Raw genomic sequence first — 25,192 nt, 5'->3', positions numbered from 1 at the left:
ATGAACTGGTGTCAGGGCTGAGAGGAAAGCGAGAAACCAGCCTCCCGGAGACCTTGGAAAGCTGGCAGCAGGGGATGTGAACAACACCCTCCAAGTTCTGTGCAGATTAAATGAGTTTTCCAGATAAGATCATGGTGTTAATCAAGAGCCATTAAAAACAGCCAAGCAAACAAATAACCCTGTATTAAAAAAAAAAAAAAAAAAAAATATATATATATATATATACACACACACACACAAAACACACATATATATGCCTGAATCTCTGCCAAAACATCTAGCATTGCCTTTAAAGTTAAAGACTCTTTATAGGTGACTCTTTATAGGTGAGTATATTAACGGAGGAGAAACCATATAACAATAGCATTTGTCTTTAAATATAAAAATCCAGAGCACTGTTGACTGCTGTGAAGCAAGTGTCCAATGTCAAGAGCCAAGGGCATGGAAGAGGTGTGATAATGAAGAATAAAAAGGAAGGGCTGTCAGAGAAGGAGGTTTCAACAAGGATGACTGCGTTGTCCTCAGAGGGAATGTACAGTCTAGTATGGCTGTGATGTCTTGTTCTCGATCCCCCACCTATGAGCCAAATACAGTAGAATCAATGGATGCCAATCACTCTGGAAGGGGTTTCCACTGACAAAGCATCCCGGCACTTAGAGATGCTCTGCAACGGTGCAGAAATCTCTACAGGAACAGAGAACAATTTAGGGTCAACACACGCAGGTCATTTCCAAGACGGACCACATAGTACATTTTTGCACAGCCTGGTAGTTATTTCCCACCAGAACACAACTGTTTTTTTAAGTTTAAAAAAAAGGATATTGTTTTTGAACTTTCCACAGATTTAAAGGAATATCCCAGTCTCACTGACACCAAGATTTCAATCACATCCCACTCTGACCCCATCTTATTCCTTAAGATGGTATCTTATATAAACTGAGATCCACCTTAGAGATCCTTGAAAGGAACTTCCCTCACTCGAGGGAGATGGTAAAACTGGGGGCAGATGAAGTCAAGCCACTGGGCTTCACGGGGTTACATGTGAGTTTATTAATTTGTCTTTTGTAACCAGTGGGAATTCTTAGAATAATCAGGTAAATGTGAGGAAATTTTTAAGTGAAATGGAATAACTTAGAAATGGCCAGGGGAGGATTTTTAAAACCAGAAGAAAAAAACCTAATCACTGAAGTTCTAGCCCTCATTCTGCCCCAAGTATATTGCTTTGACAAGTCATTTACTTTCTATGAACCTCAGGTCCTTATCTCCAAATGTGACTCTGACCTAGGTAACCCCTAAGAGTACTCCCATTTATAAAATGTCAGGACACAAATGCTGCTCACGCCATTTAACTCTGTGTTTGTCAACAAGTTTTAAAAGACACATTGGCTATGGAACACCCAGGTACTAGAAAAAATGTCCTAAGAACCAAGTAGCCAGGATTTTGAAAACATATGAAGTTCACGGTGAAAAAACTAAGGTTGTATGTCCATTGCATGGTAGTTTGGGTAGTTACTCTTTACCAGCGATTACAACAACAGCAACAAATAATAATAATATGGTTGGCATTCATTCAAGCCCTTACAAAGGCCAGGCAATAAAAGCACCTTGCATGTGATTAGCGCGTAAAATCCTCACTACCCATGGTTTAAAAAGATAGTATCCCTATTTTACAGGTGAGAAACCTGACACACAGACTAAAATAAGGAACTTGCCCAAGGTTACACAGCTAAAGTGGCAGAACTAGAAATCAGTCCCAGACAAAATCATTCATTTTGCCTCCAAACCGACAAGCACTATGGTGCTTCTGGCAGGGTGCAGAGTGGAGACCAGGGTCTGCGGCATGTTCCTGTGGGTGTTTTGCGGAGCAAAAAGGTGCTTGAGGGCAGGAGCCGCAGGTACCCATCTGCCTTTAGCACCGACTGAAGGCCTCTCAGTGTTTAAATACATGTTTGTTGAATGAATGGTGTTAACAGGTCACTTTTCATAGCTACTCACCAACAACATATCAGGGTCCAAAAAGGTGATGGGCGGAGACAAAAAGCTCTCCTCAGACAAAAACCTCTTAGACAAAGTGTCTCTTTTCCGCACAGGTTTAAACACAAAGCTGGAACAGACCGGCAAGTGTGTGTTCGGGGAAGCTTCTGACACTCATCATGCAGCTGAATGAAACTGGTGCCTAATGGGGCCAGGAGGTGTGCAACTATCCTCTCTAGGCCGTTAGTATCCCACAGCCCCAATTTCTACCACGAAGTACAGTCTACGCCATTCTCCTTTCATTGTACCACACCTCCTCAGCTGGTGAGTCTCCTGTGCTTATGTGGTTTGTGAGCAGGGGTTAAAAAGGATTACGTGGAGATGATGATTGTCTAAATACTTTGTAAGCCCTAAAGCACGAAGTAAACATAAAGAGATGGCATTGTTGCGGCTGCTTGCTGCTACTACTGCTGTTATTACCCACCACCAACACCACTGCTATTGCTACTGTATTATTACTACTGGAGCAGAAATTCTAAAGTGTCGAGATTGACATTTCCCTGGACAGCTACACCTCGAACGGCTTATGGAAGGGGTTGGCAAGCCAATCACCCCTCTTGTGCTTGTAAATAAAGTTATATTGAACGCAAGTCCCCTGCCCATTCATTACATACGGTCTGTGGCTGCTTTCCAACTATAAGGACAGAATTGAAGAGTTGCAACAGAGATTCTTTACGTCTGAAAAGCCCGAAGATATTTACTATCTGACTTTTTACAGGCAGGTTTGCCAAACCCCTGGCCTAAAGCTCATCAGAACGAGTAGCCTTACCCTATTCTTTAATATGACACCTAAAAAACATAAATTATTCCACAAGAAATGTGCAAGTGTTGTAGAGGAGAGAGGGGCGAGGGGCAGAGAGAAGGCATTTCCATCCTGCCATTAACTCCAACACTGTGGTCCTGCCCCTTGGCCTATCCAGACCTCCTTCTCTGTACAAGGTAGCAACAGTGGCTGGAGAATATGTTAGAGCGGAATCACTAGATGATCCAGCAAGTCCCTCCTGATTCCAAAAGTCTCCACTGCCCACAATCTTTACTTTCTTTCCAGTAACACTATTAGATGAGATAGCTAGTGTTTTGACCTTATGACAGCTGAGAAGACCTTCCGAAGAAGATCTAGACAAGAGCTGAATTAAAAATCCCTTCATGAATCTTCCCACCATTCACATAGGGTATCTCCTATTGCCCCAGCCTTGAAGAGACAGGGTCGTACAGTGGGAGGATACAGGCTTTGGGGTACTGGATCCCTGCATTGCCACTTTACAAGTTGTGTGTTCTTGGGCAAGTTACTTAACCTCTCTGAGACTTAGTTTCTTAAGGATAATGATACCTATCTTAAAAGGATTCTTTTACGGATCACAGACACTGTAATATATACAACGTATGTGGATGTGGCACACGACAAGGGCTCAATATACGGTAATTGCTACCATTATTATTACAACCACAGGATGTGAGGTGTTGGACTCAAATACAAAGGGACCTCAGAAATGGAGAGAGACAGGCATGGCAGGCTGCCATTTGAAATGCTTGATCTTCAGAAAAAAAGGATATGTTCTGTTGCCTCCCTTCCACAAACACTTTCTGGAGGGAAAGAGCTCAGAGCCAGAAATCTGGGGAACTGAATACTGATCTGCTCATTTCAAGAGTCCCCTAATTAGGACTGGATCCTCTCTCCTACTTCTCTCTTCACACTGCATCTCAGTTTCCTACTCCAACCTCCAGTCTACAAGTCCATCCCCTATACATACACACAGAGCCAAGTCCAAGACCGCAAATGAGGAGTCACATAGTTTTCACAACCGTATGCAACCACACACACACGTGCCCGCATGCACACAAGGGGGGATTAATCCCATATTGTCTTCTGGGAGCCTGAATGATTTGCTTGAACCCTGCCTTAGAGAATCAGGTGCGTCACCTCAAGGGTTTGATTTGAAGCTAATAAGAAAAATCTATTTCTTTCAGTTTCACTTCTGTCACACATCGACCACTGTATTCCCTACAGGAGATTCCTTCTCCTTCTGCAATAACCACCCAGATGACAGACTCTCAAGCAGCAATATAAGCTGCCTAAGTTGAGTGGTGAGTGGGTGCCTCTTAGTTTTATGACCACTGGTTCAGAATGCCTTGCAGTATCCACAGCCCATCTTAATGAAGATGGGTTAAGACAAGCTGCCAATGAAATCAAATTTCTCCTCTTTCTTCCCTCCCATCTTAAGGTCCATCAGACTTTCATCTTCGCAACAAAACAGCTGCTGCGGCTGACACTCAGCCACAGTCAATCACCGCTGATGGGCCACACGGTTGTCTCTGGAAAGTGGAGCTGAGAATCTTGCTTCTTGAGCTTTCCTGCAGATGACACCAAATGGCAGAGAGGGAAAAGAGGCAGTAGCTGTGCCCTCCTTCTCTGAGTAACGAAATGCAACAAACTATATAGCACATTTAATGTAATATAATAGAAATGAAATCTCTGAAAGTTATAAGTATCCTATATATGGAAACCACACTTGTAGTTACGTCCCTACATATAGTAATAGCAGTTTTTTTTGTTAGACCAAAGGCAAGAGAACATTTCTCTAGATAATATAGTACAGGTGTGTGGCCCCCTTCTCCGCTAAGACTAATATGCTGTTCTTTATAATCCAACCTCCTCTGCCGAAGTCAACACTTTCCCAAATCTTTATATTCCTTTTAAAGGCCCAGCTCACAGCTCGTTATGACTTTGTGGTAGATTGTTAGCACTAATGGCAAAGAATTCCTCCCATCCCCACATGCCCACCCTTTTGCAATGTGACTTTGCTGCTTCTCCCACCTGGAGACCTGTCTCCCAACCCACTGAATCTGGGCTGGCGTCTGAGAATTGCTTTAACCAATTGAATGCAGTGAAAGCACTGTTGTGTGACTTCCAAGCTCTTAAAAGTCTTGCTACTGTTGTTATTACTCTCTTAAAATGCAGCCCTGAGACCACTGTGTGAAGAAGCCCGGGCTAGCCAAGTAGAGGGTGAGAGGGTGACGTAGAGCAGAGATGGCCTGCTCTCTGGAACCTAAGGTTTCCCCAGACTAATGGCCAGAGCCAACACAACCAGATATGTGAGTGAGATCATCTTAGACATCAACCTTAGCCCATCTGCCCAGACAACTACAGCCACATGAGGGAATGCAACGTGATGCCTTCAGAACTACTCAGCTAGATCCAGCTTAAATTGCTGACCCACAGAATCACCAGCAAACAGCATGGTTGTTTTAAACATGGTTGTTTTAAATGTTTCAGAGTAGTGCGTTTATGCAGCAATTGCTAACAGAAAAACACTTCATCCACAAAGTCTTCTCCAATGTCTGGTGGAAAGCACCTTGTGCAATGAGAGAAACAAGTCCAAATCCTTGCTCTAGCACTTGCTAAACTCTTGACCTTGAGCAGATTTACTTAACTTTTGAGTCTTAGTGTCTTTGAGGGTAAAATGCTGACAATTTGAACTGTTAAGGGGATCATATGAATATGAGACATGTAAGCACCTAAAACAGAAGCCTTGGCACACACACCTCACTCTTTTGACACTTGTCACTTCCCACCTCATTATAGTTTATCTGAGTAAAATAAAGCTGCTAGATCTTCAAGGATAAGAACTTTCACGGATCTTTGTATCACTCATAATATACAGCACAGTCTCATCATGGTTGCTAGTCAATGCATGCATGTTGACTCAGTGCTCGATATCCCCTAAGATTGTCGCTTGGCTTGATCTGCCATATTTGCTGGGAATTCTGCAAGTGGTGATAGAACAGAACTGTGGGGAAACAGATTGTACTAGCCTTGGTTAAGTCCCTGTACCTTTTGGATCCTCCATTTAGACATCTTTTAAAAGGAGGAAAATTGACTATGATCTCCAAGATTCTTTGGAGCTGCTGAAATTCATTTATTATCATCACAACACTGGTTAGCATCTACTGAACGCTTATTTACGTGTCAGATTCTGTGCTCCGTTCTTTGTGTAGATAGAAAATTTTAATCACAACAACCTTATAATATAGATTTTATGGTTGCCCATTTTCAGATCAGGAAGTTTAAGCTTTAGGGCAGAAAGTCAGCAAACTCATCCTGCCTGTGGCAGAGTTGAGTAGTTGTGGTGGAAACAGAGACTGTATATCCCACAAAAACCAAAGATGTTTACTATCCTGGCCCCTCAGGAAATGTTTGCTGACCTCCTGGTCTAGAATAATCTGCTAACTGAGAGATTGATCAGTCAAACTCAGGTGTGTGAAGGTAGAGAGTCTACGTTACTTCCACTAGGTTTATGCCTGCCTATTTATTGTCTCACTCATTAATCACTCACTCATCACACCTGATCTTTCAAACAGCCGCTCACAGGCAAGTATGTGCCAAGGAAAAATGTTCAAGGCCTCTGCAAGAGCAGCTGAGGAAATGTCAATCATGGTCTCTGCACACGTGTCTAGTTAAGAATACACGCTCATCTGCCCTCCTGTAGCTAGAGGCCATGGAGCTACACTCAACACTAATTGCAAAATAAGGAATGAAAAGATTTTCTTTCAACACAAACTTGAATGACTGGAATTACATCTTTATTATCTGAAGTGGGAGCTTGTGACTTGTCAACCTCCACCTGTTCTTGCTTCGGGAAGAAATAACACAGAAATTAGCCTCTGGCTGGTCATCTCATTACTGGCTAGTTTTAGCCCATTTTTAGAAAACCTGATGATTGTAAAAATCAGCCAGTTAATACAAATGCAGCAGAGGTTTGTTACACATAATACCTGGTGCTTCAGAAATAAAGGATTCAGCACCGAGAAATATGAAGCTTAAGTAAAGATTTATTAAAAATGCACAGAAATGAAGGCAAACATCTCTGAGCTGATCAACAACATTGACTAGGAAATTTAATGTATTTACAAAGAACAGTAATCATTAAATGGCCATATTTTCAGAAACAAGCCTCTCCTACAAAGAGGAATGCTGTAGAACATAGAACAATACTTTGAAAGTTGTGAAGCAGTATATAAATGAGAGGGGTTATATTAATTTCTACCTTTTTCATTGTTTTTGATCCTAATCACTAGTAATTTGAAATGATTCTTTCCCCTACTCCTCAAGATGTTGCTTTGCTACATAGTCACACCTGTGCAAATTCTGATTCCTCCTTGGAAATGTTCATCCTTTCCTTCCTCAATGCCACCATCCTACTTGGGTACTTATTACCTTTACCTCTGATGATTGCAACAGTTTGCTAATTAGTCCTTCCAAATTCAGTCTCTTGTCATACCAATTCACCCTACATGACACTGCCAGAATAAACTAATTTCATTTTTTTAATTAATTTCATTTCTTCATCCAATGCTGAATGATCATCTGTTTGTTGCACTCCCAGCTATTGTGCTAGAAGCAAAAGCAGATGTGGTTTCTGATTAAGGTTGCCAGATAAAACATAGGATACCCAGTTAAATTTGGGTTTCAGAAAAATAACAAAAGAAATGTAGTATAAATATGTCCTAAATATTTCATGGGACATACTGATACTTAAAATTTTTTTAAGTTGGTCATTTATTTGAATATCAAATTTAATTGGGTGTCTTACATTTTATTTTCTAGATGTCATGATCCTATCTGACCCCAATGGAATTTTCATTCCATTTGGGGAAATAGATACTGATCAAATAATCTTACAACTAAATGTAAAGCAGCAACTGTGAAATGTACAATAGGGGAGAGTTCCAAAAGGTTATGAGAACCGTATCTGGGGAATTTGAATTTCTGAAGGAAGTGGAAGGGGACTTCCTAGAGGAGGTGATATACAAAAGCAGAGACCTCAGGTTGAAGTAGGTGTCAACCAGGGGAAGAGGTGAGGAGATTGCCTAAATGGAATGAGCAAAGGCAAATCTGCAAAGGAAGAGTAGGAATGACTGAGAGGAGATAAGGAAGCCACGATAGAGAAGGTGGAAGGACCTGGTGGGTGATGAGGCTAAAAACTCCAGTGACGGCCAGACCAGGCAGGCACCCCTGAACAGTTTTGTCTTTATTTGAAGGACTATTGGAAGCTCATGAAGAAAGAGGTTCTGTCTGTTTCTTTACTTTTGTTTTTTTAAAGGAAGGGAGTTACAAAACCAGATTTGCATTTTGAAAAGATACAGTACCCTCCCATAAGGATTAAGCATCAACTTCTCAGCCTTGACCCTCTTCCTCTCTTATAAATGGTGATAATGACAAAAGAATCACAGGGTGACTGAAAGATGTAAATCAGATAATGCTCACCTTACTGGTTTGTAAATTATAAATGCCAAGGGTGCTAACTGTTATGATAATGATTTTTCAATGTCCTCCATCAAAGAGCCCCAATCTTCTTTGCCAGCCCTTCTCTCAATTTTCCTCTACGTGCTCACCCTTCAGCAAACTGGGTCACTGAATCCTGAACATCTAATTTTTTTCCCCCTAAATCTATTTGTCCCTTTCTCCTGCATGCCCATAGAAATCATCCTTCAAAACATGACGTAAGGTTTCCCTCTGCCACCTGGTTCTTTTTAATGCCGTAATGGGTTGCAACATTTTCCCCTCTAAATTCCCATGGTTGTTTCTACCTATTTCATGACATTTGTCAAACTATTACATGCATTACAATACTTTATGTTCTTACCTTTTAATCCACTCACTAGATTCTTCCATTAATGAATATTATCAAGCACCTTTTATAAAACAAGAACTATGTTGGTCATCCAAAATAACTCATTCCTTACCCTTAAAGAAGTCAGAATCTAGTGAGAAAAACAATCACCATCAATAAATGGTAGCAACTCAATATTGTATGTTTAATGAAATGAGAGTGAGCTCCTCTACCATGGCATGAATCTTCTGCGGGGCCTGAATCCTACTCATATTTAAGTATCTGGCACCCAGGACAGTGCCTAGAATGTAGTTGGAGCCTTAATATATGTTTAATAATTTTAATTATTCAATGAGAAAAGTGTTATAGAGAAAAACACAGAAGGTTGAGAACTTCACTGTGCTAATGGGAGGTAGGGGATGCTTGGCAGACTAGTTACTACAGAGTGAATTGTCAGGTGAAAAATGCAGAGAAATCTACCAAATAGGAGAGATTCCCAATCGAGGGAAGAACATACTTTAAAGTCATGGAGTTCTGAAAGGCCTAATGAGTATTCAGGCTAAAATGCTGGTGGGAGCCACATCTGAGAGGAATATATGTCAGGTATCCATCCATCCACTCGTTCAGCAAATGTGTAAGGAAACTCACTCCTTGCTAGTCACTGTTTTAGGCACTGGAGACACAACCATGAACAAGGTGGACAAGGTCTCTGTTCTCAGAGGTTGGTGGAAGCATTACACACAACATGAACTTTCTTGGAGGTATCTGTGCTATAATAAAAAGAAATCATGCTGTTATGCTGGAGAGGAACTTGAAAGCGTGCTTTTTAGACTGGGCCATTAAGGAGATGACACTGAAGTCGAAGCCTGATGTTATAATAAGAAATGGACATGTGGCAATCCAGATGAAAAAGAAAATGTTCCAGAGGGAAGGAACTGATAATATAAAGGCCCTATGATGGGAACAAAATTGGCATGTTCAAGGAACAAAAATTTTAAAAAATAAAATAAAAAGAATTAAGGGACTTCCCTGGTGGTCCAGTGGGTAAGACTCTGTGCTCTCAGTGCAGGGGACCCAGGTTCCAGCCCTGGTCAGAGAACTAGATCCCGCACGCATGTCGCAACTAAGAAGTCCACATGCTGCAACTAAGAGTCTGCATGATGCTGCAACTAAGAAGTCTGCATACCACAACTAAGAAGTCCGCATGCTACAACTAAAGATCCCACGTGCTGCAACGAAGATCCCGTGTGCTGCAACTAAGACTCAGTGCAGCCTAAATAAATAAATAAATATTAAAAAAAAGAATTAGGCCAAGGTCTAATGAAGATCATGTTAGGAAGTGAAGTCATAGATAAACAGGCGCAAGATCACGAAGGTAAGGGGTTAGTTTTTGTTCTAGTTACAGAGGGCATGATGTGATCTGATTGGACTTCATCCTGTAGCCTGGGAGGAGCCCATGCGAGAATGGCATGAACAGATTGGTACTTGAGATGGATGGCTCAATGGTGGGTGGAGCACAGAGAGAAGGGGCAATCAGAGGCTTAGGAAGGTCTGTTAATTAGGTTGCTACAACTATCCATCCAGGTGACATGGTTGAGATTGCTGTGGGGACGGAAAGGATAGATCTCCGTACTTTAAAGAATTTGTAACCACACTGTAAGTATTTGAGTACAGACCCCACGTTTCAATTGTCCACTGCAGAGCATAGCCCAGGGCATTGCACTGCTCATTGTAAGTACTTAATAATTAAGTGCGAAGTCCAATGAAGGTGTATCACACTTTTCTGTCCTAACGGTGCTTCTGCGAGCACTCTTCTCTCCGCTGTTCTCCTCTCCTTTTTCTTTTACCAGAAAGCCCAGAAATTCTACACCAGATACTCAGTCATGCAAAGCAGGGCAGTGGACAGGAACCGGGTGTCAGTTTCCGCTCTGTCACGGACTACTCGAATGACTTTGGTCAAGACATTTATGCTCCTTTAGTTTTGATTACATCAGCTAAAAAATGGGACAAATAACAATTCTACTACTTGTCCTCCTGCTGCAGAGAGCTGTGGTGAGGATCAAAAAAGATCTTGAATTTTCTCTGTAACGTTGTAAAACACAATTTGTAAAATTGCAAACATCAAGCAATTTTAGAAAAATATACCAAAACTATGTCAACCATGAGGGAAAACTGGCCAAAATGTTGAATACTGATTTCCAGTGCAGTGTCTAAAACTGAATGAATTGAAAACATATTACCCTTTCATATACAATATATAATTACACTACGTAATATACTACATCACTGAGGTAAAGTATGCATTGAGCACCTAAAGTGTGCAAGAAAATGTGCCAGCCAGCTAGGGGAACCGAAGCCTGGGCAGCCACAGGAAAGCAAACCATCCTGTTCCTCAGTGTCATCCTTCTAAACAACTTTTGGATACTTCCTTTTTTGGATAGATGGTACACTTTTCTTCTCATGACAAACCATCTTCTGTCAGGAGTTCCTTGGGTAGTTAATGGTGTCTTGTGATGAGCCTTTAAACTCTCCTCTCATTTTACTCTTGATTAAAAAGAAAGGATGTGCAGGATCTAAGCTCTTGACTGATTTACACTTCAATTTAATTTCTCCCTTTCTCTTTCCTTTCCCTGGATGAAACCTTCCATGTAATAAGGCTCAAAAGCTCTCATCAAACAGTTTGACTGAACTGCGGTGCACTGAGTTTCCCTTCCAGGCTGCTGGGGCAGAGAGAAAGCAGGGACCCAGTGAGGGAGCAGTGCCTGGGATGGAGTGAGGACTGCATTCTGTGACAGCAATTAAGGGAACCAATTTGAGTGTTTGGAGTAACTTGGCTCTCATGCTCTCTGACCTTTCTGTGCTGATGTATTACTTCAGTTGTACCAGAGACCATCCCAGTCTCCTTGTCCACAGCAAAACAGGTGACACCTGCTTTTGCATACTAACACTGTGGTGCAGTACAGAAAGGACTGGTGTTTCAGCCTTAACTTGCCCCTAACTTGAAAAGTGTGATTTGGGAACAATTCACAAACTCCCAGGCTGTTAATCTTTCTCTGCATGAAAATAATTTGATTGGAAAAGGTCCCTACAGACCTCTTCCAAGTCCAGCGTTTGGTAATTCCACAAATGCAAGGCAGCTTTTCAGTCCAATGAAGACCTTTCATCAGAATATTCTTTTAGGGGCATCAACCCTGGGCTCGAAAAACTTAGTGTTCAGGTGGTGGGTTTATTTCTAAGTTACCCTGTGCAGGGAAGTAAAGGGTCACTATCTCAACACTGTCGGAAAGAGTGTTCTTATATGATAGCTAGTCTAGTAGATCCCTAATAACTGACAGATGATGGGGTTAGCAGTACATACACATAAAACGACCCCCTGGCATATAAAACCCAATAAATAAATCACCTGAAAGACAGGGATTGGCTATAGAGGGCCAAGTCCCCAGGTTTACATTCCTATCTCACATTAACACTGTCCCCCTCTTAGATTGTAGTTAGTGTGTTAATGCAAGTCCCCTTGACACAACACACTGATAAATGACACCAGAATAAGGAATAGATACTGAAACATCTTTATGTCTGTAATGCACAGCAGTCTTAGTCCTCATGCCTGATCTTCACATTCCAGGTCAGGAGCTGATTAGGCTGCTATCAAGGCCTTTATGCTACATTATATTTTTCTAGCTCACACATTCACCCACATGTGCACGTGCACACACACACGTATTCAACCAATATGAAAACCATTGATACTCTTGAAATATTCATTCCATTAGTTTTACCCTCATAATTAATAAGCTTCTGCCATATGTATGAATGGTCAAGAATAAAAGCAGGTTCAAAGGTGATCTAATAAGAGTGACAAGGTATTTTAGAAATCATCAGAATTGTGCCTATTAGCGCCGATAGAAAGATGAATACCAAACTTGCTAAGATAAAGATGGCAGGATACTTCAAGATCACTAATTGCGATTCTTTCATTTTGCAGGTAAGAGAACTAAAACCAGGAAGGTTTGGTGGTTTAAATTATAATTTGAGGAGAAAGCCTGTATGTTGGAAACTAAACTTCCTGATACATGAGTTTCTTACGGTGAATCAAAAATGAGGTAGGTGAGTCACCAAAGAGGGTCCCTCACTCTTGGACCCTTGATTGAATATGTAACCATTCCCTACCAGCTGACTCTGGAACTTATCTGAATATCCAAAGGCTGCTTCAGAAAGCACACATAATTTCCTATAATACAATAGGACTTATGAATCTAGGGATATGTTCTGATCAGTTGTTCTCAATACCAGGGAACAGGTTTTATGTTTGTGCAGATTACCTGACCTAAGTTCAACACAGTCAGCCCTCCCCTCCATATCCGTGGGTCTCATTCATATCTGCAGAGTCCAGGAACATCGAATCGAAAATATTTGGAAAAAATACCAGGAATTTCAAAAAAGCAAAACTTGAATTTCCTGTGCACAGGCAACTATTTACACAGCATTTACATTGTATGTACAACTATTTGCATAGCATTCACATTGTATTAGGTATTGTAAGTAATCTAGAGATGATTTAAAGTATACAGGAGGATGTGCATGGGTTAAGGTTATATGCTAATACTACACCAGTTTATTTAAGGGACTTGAGCATCTGCAGATTTGGGTACCCATGGGGGTCTTGGAACCAATCCCCGTGGATACTAAGGGGTAACTGTAGAAGCAGGGGGTTAACTGCTTAGCAAGAGGAAGAACTTGAGGTGAATTGCTTACCTCTCTGAGGCTCAATTTCTTTTCCTGTAAATTCATGGTAAGAATGGTGCCTACCCTGAAGGATAGTTGGTAAAGATTAAATGAGGTAAGCTAAAGCATTTAGTTCAGTACCTGACTGCAATATTATAATTTATAAGAAATACATATTTGGTCATTCAGATGACCAAAATACACTTTTCATATGTATTCAGTCTTCATCCACAGTTCCTGGCTCACAGCTTTCAAAACTACCAGAATTTCCAGTGATGAGAGGATAAAGATATCTTTTGTTATGTTAATGAAATGACTTTCTGTAAGCACCTTAGGATTGGGGAGGGTGGGGGTGGTTGGCTAGTTGCCAGTGGAGCCAAGCTGGTGGTTAAAGGTTGGGACTTTCAGTCCCGCCCCCCAACCTCCTGGGAGGGTAGAGGGGCTAGAAGTTGAATCAGTCACAAATGGCCAATGAGTTAATCAATCATGCTTATGTAATGAAGCCTCCAAAAGACCCCTAAAGGACGGGATCTGGATGGGGAAAGCTTCTGGGTTGGGGAACACGTGGAGACTTGGGGAGAGTGACTAGCCTGGAAAGGGCATGGAAGTTCCCTGCACTTTCCTCATATCTTGCCCTATGTATCTCCTCCACATGGCCCAAGTGACTCAAACATTCCCTGCCTCAGGGTCAGCATCTTCCAAATGCAAAAACAGCTGTACCTATCTCAGGAGAATTAAATGCGAGACCTTTAGGAGAGTGTCAGGCATATTCAAAGAACTAAAAAAAGTGAATTATTATTACTAATATTATTATTATTATGAGTAAAGAAGATACTATTGTCATTCTTGTAAAAGCACAGAGGTCTCCTTTCTTGGGTTTATTTTTTCTAAGAAGATTGAATTGACAGAAGTGAACACCCAAAGATGCCCATCCAAGTATGCTGAGATAGTGGTCCACGTCAAGAGATATATAATAATTGGTTCAAGGAAAGAGATATACAATAAAACCTTGACTATCTAAGTCACAGGACCCTCCTCCCACCCAAATTATTCAGGAGGCCAAATTTTCCCAGTAGCTGAGATTTAACCCTTTAATCATCTTTTCAAACTTTAAAAAAATCAGAATGCTGCTAAAATTGACCCGAAGAATCCAAGAGGGTCTTGCTTTGTTTTACCTGTGAGCTAATTGTTCACAAGGGCCTTTCAGCCTTTATTAAAAACAGAGGTTCGGGCTTCCCCGGTGGTGCAGTGGTTAAGAATCCACCCGCCAATGCAGGGAACACGGGTTCAAGCCCTGATCCGGGAAGATCCCACATGCTGCGGAACAACTAAGCCCGTGCGCCACAACTACTGAGCCTGCGCTCTGGAGCCCTCGATCCACAACTACTGAAGCCCACATGCCACAACTACTGAAGCCCCTAGAGCCCGTGCTCCACAACAAAGAGAAGCCACTGCAATGAGAAACCCACGCACTGCAACGAAGAGTAGCCCCCGCTCGCTGCAACTAGAGAAAGCTCGCACGCAGCAATGAAGACCCAATGCAGCCAAAAATAAATAAAATAAAATAATAAATAAGTAAATTTATATTAAAAAAAAAAAAAGAGGTTCAAAGCAGTTGGCTTTATTCTGTTAGCTATCACTTATAAAGAAGCCCAAAAGACTTTGCTGCCTATCCCTACTTGCTCACGATAAGTCTAGGACTTGAAACCAGGATTTAAATGGACAGTGGAAGCCCATTTAAAATTTTTGACCCGGGGAAGCTAATTCCTCTTTGGTAGTCATCGCCCGTACTGCAGAAACAAGTGTCTGCCCAGGTCCACGCTCCTGAAGCTGTCAGACACACCCGTGCACTTTTACAAGTCTTGCCTGCTCTTCATAAAAAAAGAGTTCCCTGTACGGCAATTTCAATTTTTAAAAAGTGCTCACTTCGCTTGGATGTCGTGGGCTGATGATCTCTTCCTCCGTGTTTGAGCTGCGCAGACGCCAGACCCCGCCCATCTCCTCCCCCTTCCCTTCTCTGACAACATCAAATGACAGAGGTGCAAAGCAAATAAACGTTAAGTGAAACACTGACACCGGTTCAGTCTAATGCTTTGCTCTGTCAACCTGCTCTACTGCTTAGCAAGCATGGTGGCTCACCCCAGCTCATTTTCATTTTAATGTGCCACACAGAAAAGCCGCCTAAATATATACCCTCGGTTCTGAAGCATATAATCTGTAAACTACAGGAACAGGCAGATCATTTCCATTAGTTTCTTATGTAGCAAAAACCACAGTTTGCACCCAAAACATGTAATTATATTCAAATTCTGAAAGACTGCCTGGGAAATAGCTGAAATTCATAGTTGGGGGAGAAGTCACTCAGGAGTATACACCATTATGTTTTAATGTGGGGGGTGGCCGACAGGAATATTTCAAAACAGTAACAAAGGGAGGGTGTGGACAGTATCTCAGAAAAGGTGCCTTTCAGGTTTCTGGAGGTTTTATGTTCATACAGCCACTCAACAGCTGGTGAGCAAAGGGTGGGAACTGGGGCAGGGAACGTGTCTTTGAACAACAACTGGGCTGTGTCTTCAGATGGGAAACAGAGACAGGTGAATACACAAGTCATCTCCCCTCTGCTTTCTGGTCGGTGAGGCCCAACCAGGACAGGAAATGTCTCCCTGCATGGGAACCAACCTGAATACGAGCACTTTCTCACACTAGGGTCTCCCGTTGAGGAGACCTTCAGAACACCCAAGAATCCTACCTCCTAGCGCAAAGCCAGACACCTACTAGAAGAATACATATGAAACATTAATTTCACAGAAGGCCAGGAAAATCCAATGCTGGCAGAACCCATTCCTACAGGACTTAATCTGGTTAAGGGGAGATCAACCTGAAGCAAAAGGTCTTGGAGGAATGAGAAGTCGGCATTCGTGCTGTAGAGTAAAAGGGTGATGGACGTAGCGTCATACTGCCCGGGTTCCCAGCTGATTCTGATACTGATTGGATGGCCTTGTCTAAGTCTCCACTTTGGCCATCTGGAACATCAGAGGATCAGATAATCCCTAAGCTCGCTGTGTTTGTTGTCTGTTTCTTGAGATGACAGTCTGTCAGGGAGAACAAAAAGACCAAGAGCTTTGTGGTCAGAACCAGGTTTAGAGCCTGGCTCTACCCCGACCCTACTTTGATCAAGTCACTTAAGCTCTCTGAGTCTCACTGTTTTTATTTATGAAATGGCGGTAACCTTATTAAGGTCAAGGATTGTGAGGATGAAATGAAATTATATACGTAAAGCATTGGAAGAGTGCCTGGTACACAGGAGGTGTGCGTTATATGTTGGCGTATGATCCCAGCAAGTCTTTCTCAAAACTCTAACTGTAAGTAGAAATAAACCACCTGCTCTGTATAAACTCAGTTGCTATTCTGCCCCCCTGCCCTGATATGGCCAAACACAGCAGAGCATTTTAAACACAATGCAGAGCTCCTTTCTAGTATTAAAAAGGTGTGTTTAAATGAAAGCTGCATTCTTTCTGTCTCTGCGTGACTGTGGTGAAGTTGGATTGTGGGCTTTATAACATCACAGTGTGTCCCTCTTGTACATTATGCTGCTTCTGGTGGAGGAGAGAAGAGAAAACCTGGCTGTGGCTGTGGCTTTGGCATAAGTTATTATCATAGTCAAGAAAACAGACCTACAAAATACTGGCAGACCTGTGGAACTCAGACAGGTTGAAGATACACAGTGGTGTCTTTAAAGACGTACAGATTGGAGAATCATGCCATCCTAGTGCTAAGAAAGGAAAAGAGTGAGCCACTGTAGTTCATAAAGGAAGTCCCTGGTAGAGCAGGGACGCCAGGCCTGGAATGGCAGCCGGTCTCAATAGAGAGCCATAGAGTGTGGTATTAGAGTTTGTCTGCAGAGCATGGGGCTGTAGTCAGACAGAATTAGCCTGTGTGCACATCAAGGTAGAGACTCAGTCAGAAGAGATAAACCGAGAGGAAAGCAAACACAAATTTTAACTACAGTTACTGGTGTTGTTTTCTCCATATATGTAAATAGGATTTTTCCTGAGGAGGCCCCATCTTATCAATTTTGTAAACTGCTGCCACTGTCACGGAAGGTTTTATTTTCCCACAGTGAAAGTTTGAGTTCAACAGAGATGCACTGAACAGTACATTTTTACTTTACAATGACTGGGTCCTGGGGGAGGAGGAGGAGGAGTGTTATGGGCTGAACTGTGTGCCCACAAAATTCATGTGTTGAAGCCTAGACCCCCAGAACTTCAGAATATAACTATATTTGGAGATAGGGCCTTTAAAGAGGTGATTAGGTTAAAATGGGACCTTTGAGTGAAACTTAATCCAATCTGACCAGTGTCCTTATTGGAAGAGGAAATTCCAACATACAAGGAAACATTGGGGATGCATGAACACAGAGGAAAGACCCCTTGAAGACACAGCAAGAAGGTGGCCACCTGCAAGCCAAGGAGAGAGGACTCAGAAGAAACCAAATCTGCCACCACTGTGATCTTGGACTTCTAGCCTCCAGATCTGTGAGAAAATAAATTTCTGTTGTTGAAGCTACCCAGTCTGTTTTTTTTGTTTTTTTGTTTTTTTGTTTTAATGGCAGCCCTAACAAACTAATACCAGGAAGGGAAGTATGATTAAGTTCAAGTTTTATCTTGAGAGATCTGCCTCCCTCCCAAATCACACAGAGTCCTAGCAAAGTAAGCTTTCAGAGATCTGATAAATTCATTAATTAAAATGTAAAATAAAATATGTTATGTCTTCCAGATTCAAAATCAGACAATAAAACAATAAAGGTCTTACTACTAAATTCCAGCCATCAGCCAGTTTGGTGAAGGGTTTTGTTTTGTTATGTTTGTCCTGAAAGGAATTGTTCCAATTCTCTCATCTCTTCTCCCTGTGATATGGCAGGCCTCACCTCCAACCACCAACCCCCGCACAATGATCCATGTTGAAAGTCCTGAAGAAATTTACACTGGGATAGTATAATCTTCCTACGGTGGCCTTTCAAGAACAAGTTAATCTCCAGACCCACCACTTGCCAGCAAATTTTAGAGAAGCCAAACAATGCATCTAGAGGAGACAGAGAAAAAGAAACCAATTTAATTAATTCATCAGCAAGGCCAAAGACATATAAATCTTATCATTTTATCTGTCAACCAACACTCTGAATTATTCAGCAATCTGAATCCCAAGAAGGAAGGGAGAGAGAAAGTGGTTAGAAAGCAGCTGGCTGAGCAAAAGAAAGTGCTCAATAGATCAGAGCAAAACAAGCCCCGTGGCTGGAAAAACTTCAGAGGTGGGTCTCTGTGACAATGAATGAGAAGCATAATTTCTTAAAGAAAGACTCCAGGCTCATGGACCACAAGGGGGACTACCACCGCTGTCTTTGCTAAGATGACTCGAAGAGGATTTATGTTGTCCCACCTACACACACACACACACACACACAGGTTTCTGAGCAAGAGACTTTCCTCTAAATACATTGTGGTATATTCCCTTGTAAAATTGAGTTTTAGGTTTTCAACTAGGTACCCCCAAACGCCTAAAGAGACAGGAAGGTCTGCTATTTTATGGAAAATAAAATATAAGGAACATACTAAACCTAGGCTCTATAGAGAAAACTTTTTCTAAACTATAAGTATTAAAATATTTTTAAGTAGATGTGCATTGGATTTCTTAAAGGTGGGAGAGAGGAAAGCAAATATACGAAACTCTCCTATGAAACTGAAGGTTGGTAAACCAATGTATTTTAGTATTTATATGTCCCATACCACTAAATTATCCAGGAGCTTCAATAAGCATGATATATAAGTATGAAAATAAAGTTGAGGATGAAAAATATCTGTAGGGTTATTTTGAATAACAGAACAATGTGAATCTGCATTTCACAAGGGATATTTAGATTTTATATTAATTAATTTGGTTGGGTATCTGGATCCTCGTCCCATCCCTCAAATTTAAAAAATTTTTAAAAGCACTTATCTTTCATAGGTGATCCAAATACTTCTGAAATTATCCTGTGCTGAACAATGCAATGTCTTATTTAGTTTTCTATCCTTAGCAGGTTACACACAGCCTGGCACATAGTAAATACCCAATAAATGTTAGTTCAATAGAAGAGAGCATGAAAGAAAGCAGGGAGCCTGAAGGAAGGGACTGAGCAATGGGGAAAAGCTTACTAGACTCCAATTGAGAAGAGAGTTAATTGTATCTGAAGACACAACCTTAACCTGAGACTATTTTGGATACCCCGGGCAGGTGTGGCCTTAGTCTCCCCAACTTATAAAGGAGCTCAGCCTGCTCTAGGCTGCCCTGGGATCAAGATTTTAGGCAAATCTATACATAATCAATTTTTTAAAGATCAGAACCAAGCATGGGTAGAAGAACAGCTGTTTGGAGAATTTCTCTTTCTTCCATCTGTTTTAGTGTGAGTCTCACCACAGGGCAGGATGTTTTAGAAGGAGGGGTGGCAAAAACTCATTAACTGGCAGCTCTGAGGACCTCCGGCTTCTCAGGAAATGCGCAAAGTGAACAAGGGTAGACAAAACAAGCAAAGGAAAAAACCTCTCTTGAGTCCAGAGAAGGTTCTTGAACTCAAGGCTCTAGTTTTCATTTTATACCAGAATGAAGGGCATTTACTTCCTCACAGACAGTACAGACTGCTCCTTTTAACTCTGGAATAGGGTTGGCAGAAAACTATTAGTAACAACCATTAGTCTCATGGTGCTATGCCTCCTACCACCTCCATCTAAAAGATTTTTTAAAACAATTGCTGTTAGCTAAGCCTTTGTCTTGGACTAGGGGAAAGCAAGTGTACTCAAAGTAAGAATTAGAGGAGCATTAACGAAGCACCGAGGGGTCTCCTGGTCCTTTCAGGGAGAAAAGGGCACAGCTTAGATAAGGGATTGAAGCCAGAGTTTGGGGTATCTTGTTGCTTGCTGCTTCTCTTGATTTCAAGCTCAAAAACATTAATTAAATATGCAAGGAGCCTGCTTAATATAGATGCATTCAGTCTCTAAGCCCAGATCAGTGGGATGGGACTTCAGGATTGAAAGAGGATACTGAAAAGTTGATTTCACGAGCTTTCTTGTCTCAGTCATGCCAGATCCTGAAGTTCACTGCATTCTCAGCTCTGCGCATCTGAGGGCCTTTTCTAGGGTCTCTAGTCATTTATTTACTTTGTTCTCCTTTTCCATCGTACTGAATCTTATCAGATGTAGGTTAATGTGAAAGAAGACGGAACCAGTTAAGAAGATTTAGAGGGTACTGAGCAACTGATCAATGAAGAAATGAATAGAGAAGAGTTGTTTTTAACCTGTGCTGGCTCAACCCCTTTTGCCCCTTTAGCTGAGAGAGAGAGAGAGAGAGAGAAACAGAGAGAGAGAGAGAGAGAGAGAGAGCAAGTGCCAGAGAGAAAGAAAGAGATTGACAGACCTAGGAATCCCCAGTAAGTATTGCAAATTCCATCACTTAACTAGTAGCTGCTTTTAACTGTTTACATCCCGAACAGAAAACATGGAGACCTTGCCAGCCTATAACCTCTAACTAATACATAATCTTCATCTCCCTGCTGATCATTTACACTAATTAGCAAAACTTAGCTAATTATCGCTGAGCGTTTCTGTGTGTAATTACGGCTATTAGGAATAGCGTGCCTGGCTTCCTCCGCCTCCCACTCCCCTCTTTTTCTTTCCCACTCTTCACAATCCCACCCCCACTCCCAGTCCCTCTCCTCCTTAGGAGCTAACAGTTTCTATTTCCATGAAATTGCTTTTGCATTTTTGGTGGTTGTGGTTCTTTCCTCTCCTAGGGTGATTTTTTGTTTGTTTGTTTTTTTGAAAGCTTACACCCCACCTAGCAGGAGTCACAGAGAAATACAACAACCAGATCAAGATCAAGCATTCCCTCCTTCCCACCACCCGCCTCCACCCACCTTACAAGCTCTGAGCTGCTTGACAACTCCATCAAATAAAATGTAAAGAGACAGTCAGAAAGAGCCAGAGTACGTGCTGGCATTTTCTCAATGTGCTTCCACTTAACACTACAGAGAGCACAGAGCAGAAACCCAGGGCTGGGAGGCAGTGGGAAGAACTGACATTCCGAATGCGGTCTGTATGCCATAGGCCTTCAAAATACAAGCTAGGGCAGGGGACCTCGAGTGTGGTTTGCTCTCTCTGCCCCCCAGAGGGCTGCTCCTGCAGTTGGGTTCTGTGATCCGCATTCTCCTCACCATCAGGGTGGAGTGCATAGTAAACAAACAACGAAGCTCCCTTCTTCAGAACAGTTTACTACAGCAGGCGCCTACCTCGGTGGCAGACATCACCCTTTCAGAGGCAGCCTGCTCAAAGCTGAATATAATTTTAAGAGCCATAGAGCTCTTCCTTCAATCGCTATGCAAGGAGGGTCATTTGGAGCAAAACATATTGTACTTATATTGTGTGAACAAGCCCACCCGTGCTACCTTTAATTGAAATAACATTTCCATAAATGGTGGAACTGAAGTGGCAATAATTTACACTTGGTTAAATTTTAAATGGACTTTGCCTTATCTTATACATTGCTTCCTCTTGGGTAGTTAGCAATATTAGGTGTACAGTTTTCATGATAGCTGCTCTCTCCTTCTGACATGTGGACAAACATAAAGCGGTCCAAATGAACAATAATGACCACTGGTTATTAAAGATTACACTCAGCTACTTTCCCCCACTCCCCCGACCTTTACCACACAGGCCACTTTATAGCAGTTCAATCAACTTCAGGCTGAAGACCTAAGGATTCCTGCTGTCTGCTATTTTCCCACGACTAGCTCTCAAACAAGATCAGAGAGAAGAAGGGTGAGAGCAAGGCGAATGAATGAATTCTCAAAAGTGCAGCACTGGGGACTTATCTGACTAAGTTTTCTGCCATCATGGGGGGTGAAGGAGGCAGAAGGTTGCAAAGGGGAGAATGTGGTGCTTGTGAAGCTATGAATAAGGGAGCCAAGGAGAGGAGGACCCATTAGAGAATATGGGGAGACTGGGGCAGAAAACTCTAGCCTTTTAGGGAGAAACTGGACATTTTCTTCCCTCATGCACATGCGATGCTTTTCATTATTTTAGATTCAATTTTTAAAGTTCTCTTCCCACCCTTAACATTACCTGAAAGGCAAGTGGGTTAAGGAATTGCTATGCCCCATTAAAAGGATAAAGAGCAGAGAGACCCACCGTGCCCTCCTCGAAGGGAAACAGGGGAGCGATAGATAGAAATAGGCACTGAGTGATGCTTGCTGCCATGGAAATGGTGCTCGTGCTGAGAGTGAGACCCCGGCGAGGAAGAGGAGGAGGAGGAGGAGGAGGAGGAGGAGGCTACATTAGAGGAACTCCACACAGAGCTGATGATACATCCCCAGAAGAGGGACCAGATCCCAAGCGTCCAGGCCGGCCGGCGAGGAGGGCTCCGTCTCGCGTGGATTCTCAGGTGCATGATCAACACACAGGACCACCACAGATGGGCAGTTTGAATTCCAGCCAGTGAGCAATAATGAAGTTCATGATGCCCAGGGGCCCATCATAGCAGGAGAAAGACTTGCCCAAATTTTGGAAAGAGGGAAGGCATAAGCGTTTTCAAGACAGATGATGAAAAAACAAAAAAACAAACAAACAAAAAAACAGCTACTACTTAAAAAATGAAAGGATATAAGGCAAAAGCTCCCCTTTCCTGGAGCTGAAATTTAGGATGTCAAAGTCCACCAGGTATAGCAGCCCTCCTAGGGAGCCCCGGGATGCCACACATGTCAGGGGAGGCCAGGCGCAGCTCCTGATCTCTGGGCACCTCAGGCCGGATGACTTAACGGCACACTCCGGGAAGCCACACAGAGGAAAGGTGGAAACGAAGGAAGAGGAGGAGGCAGCAGGAGACCCAAGTAGGTTCAGGTTAGTTTATCCCAACATCCAAGCAGTTTGAGCATTTTTTTTTTTTTTTCGTTTTCCACTCCCATGCGCTGCAATGCAGAACTGCCCGGCAAAGGGGGGCTGCAGGTGGGAGAGTTCCTCGCGGGTTCCTCGCAGTGTCGGTGTACGGGCGCTGTTAGCCCTGAGCTTTCTGCAAGAGCTCCACGGAGCAGCCGCCTGCGTCCTGGGTTTCCCAACTGGATGAAAAGCAGCAGCAGCAGCCGGAGGAAGAGAACAAGAAGGACCGGAGAGAGAGAAGAAGAGGAGAAGGAAGCCGGCGCGGAGCAGCCACCCAAACCAACGTGGCACGGGGCGCGGAGAGGTGGGTGGGCGAGCAGGGAAGGCGCGAGAGGAGGTGCCCGGCAGGCGGCAGAGGTGGCCAAGAGGGGGGCGGGCGCCTGCAAAGTGCGCGGAACTGGGAGGTACAGGTGAAGTGAAGCGAGGAGTTGGGGAGCCACGTTCACAAATGGGCAAGTCATATGCAAATAGCGCACTCCCGAGAGCAAATCAGTGCCGCCCGAGCGCTCTGCCGAGGGGCTGGCTGGCTCCGAGGAAGGAGGGGCCCGAGCGACCCGGAATCCCTGCCCTCCCCATTCAAGTACACGCTCGCTCGCTCGTCTACACCCGCGCGAGCCTCCCGCACACACCCCGCTCCTCTCCAGGGGAAGGAGCACGCGCGCGCGCGTGTGTGAGGCGGGCAGACGGACCCTGCGCCTTTTGATCACCCTGTCTCTCCTCTCCCAGGCGCAGTTAAAGCCAAACTCGGGCCACTGGGGAAGAAAAACTGCAGGCGGCGGCTAAGGCTAAGTAGTCCCAGATAGAAATAAAATAACCCCCTTGAGTAGCAGAAGCGCCCGGACGTCTGCACACGGTGGTGCCGCAGGTGCCCCCCCTGAGCTGGTGGTCAGCACCGCGCGGCCACTCTCCCGGGTGGGCCTCTCTGGGGGTTTCAGATGCCCAGGGCCCACCCGAGGGGCGAATGGCGGGAACGCGTCTTGGTTCTCAAAGGGGAAGGCAGAGAGGTGGACGGGAACTCCGGAGGGTGAGAGGTTTGATGGCTGGAGGCCCTTCCGTCCCTGGGTAAACGGGATGCTCTTGGAATTCAGGGCCCAGGGGTTAGCGCCCGTGCTGGCTGACCTGGTCAGAGAACTTAGGAGAGGTGAGGCCTGCATCTGCTGGCCTGTCCTGGACTGGCCTTAGAGGTGCTGCCCCAGGTGGGTGAAGCCTTCGGGCCTCCAGGACTCTGGGCACTAAAGAGAGTGCGGCTTTTACATCCAGGCTGAACCTGCAGGGGAGAGCGGGAGTGGCAGGAAGAGAAGCTTGGCGCACCTGTTGTGGCCATCTGTTACTCCAGGAGGAAGCTGACCCAGGGCTCTGCCAGGGAGTGGTAACATTCTGGATGAGGCAGCCTCCATTCTACGCCCCCTCTCTCCCCCGCCCAACTTCTCCTCACTATGCTGTTCAGCAGGATACAGAAACCCAACAGCCTCCTAGACTCTGGGGGCTTGCTGGCTCTGACTCCCTTCCTTCCCCCTCACCTTGGTTACAAAAGCACACTATATATATATTTTTTTGTGGGGGGGCAGGTGGAGATGGAGGAGGATACGTGAGGGAATAATACTTGCTGGTTAAATCATATCATGGCATTTGCTGGTTAAATCGTGTCTCTCTCTCTCTCTCTCTCTCTATATATTGCAATTAGGGGGCATTCCTTTTTTAAAAAGGAGTTTATAGCACCTATTATACTTCTGCTCTCAATAAACATTTCAACCCCCCTGACTGAGAATAAGGGATTAAGACAGTCCTATTCATTCTTGGGGCACCTCGAGGAGACGTTGAAGAAGTTAGCATTATCTGTCTCTAACATAAAGATACCAAACC

The 25,192-nt window shown here is 43.4% G+C and overlaps 1 protein-coding gene across 3 annotated transcripts in view; it reads right to left on the bottom strand.

Moving 5' to 3' along the window:
- LOC118890249 (neurexin-3-beta) overlaps positions 1 to 23,827 on the bottom strand; it is a 572,537-nt gene extending 548,710 nt beyond the window's left edge. For 2 of the 3 annotated variants that reach the window (XM_036842799.1, XM_036842800.1), the window contains exon 1: positions 22,586 to 23,825. In XM_036842799.1, coding sequence (XP_036698694.1) covers positions 22,586 to 22,844 — 259 coding nt within the window. In that variant the 5' untranslated portion in view covers positions 22,845 to 23,825. Of the gene's footprint in view, positions 1 to 22,585 lie in introns of all 3 variants that reach the window. The other variant, XM_036842801.1, reaches the window with a different exon arrangement.
- Positions 23,828 to 25,192: the final 1,365 nt, after the last annotated feature.

The sequence above is a fragment of the Balaenoptera musculus genome, chromosome 2, assembly GCF_009873245.2.
Source record: "Balaenoptera musculus isolate JJ_BM4_2016_0621 chromosome 2, mBalMus1.pri.v3, whole genome shotgun sequence".
Lineage (NCBI taxonomy): Eukaryota > Metazoa > Chordata > Mammalia > Artiodactyla > Balaenopteridae > Balaenoptera > Balaenoptera musculus.
The sequence above is the reverse complement of the archived record's forward strand: the minus strand, read 5'-3'. Positions and strand labels throughout refer to the sequence as shown.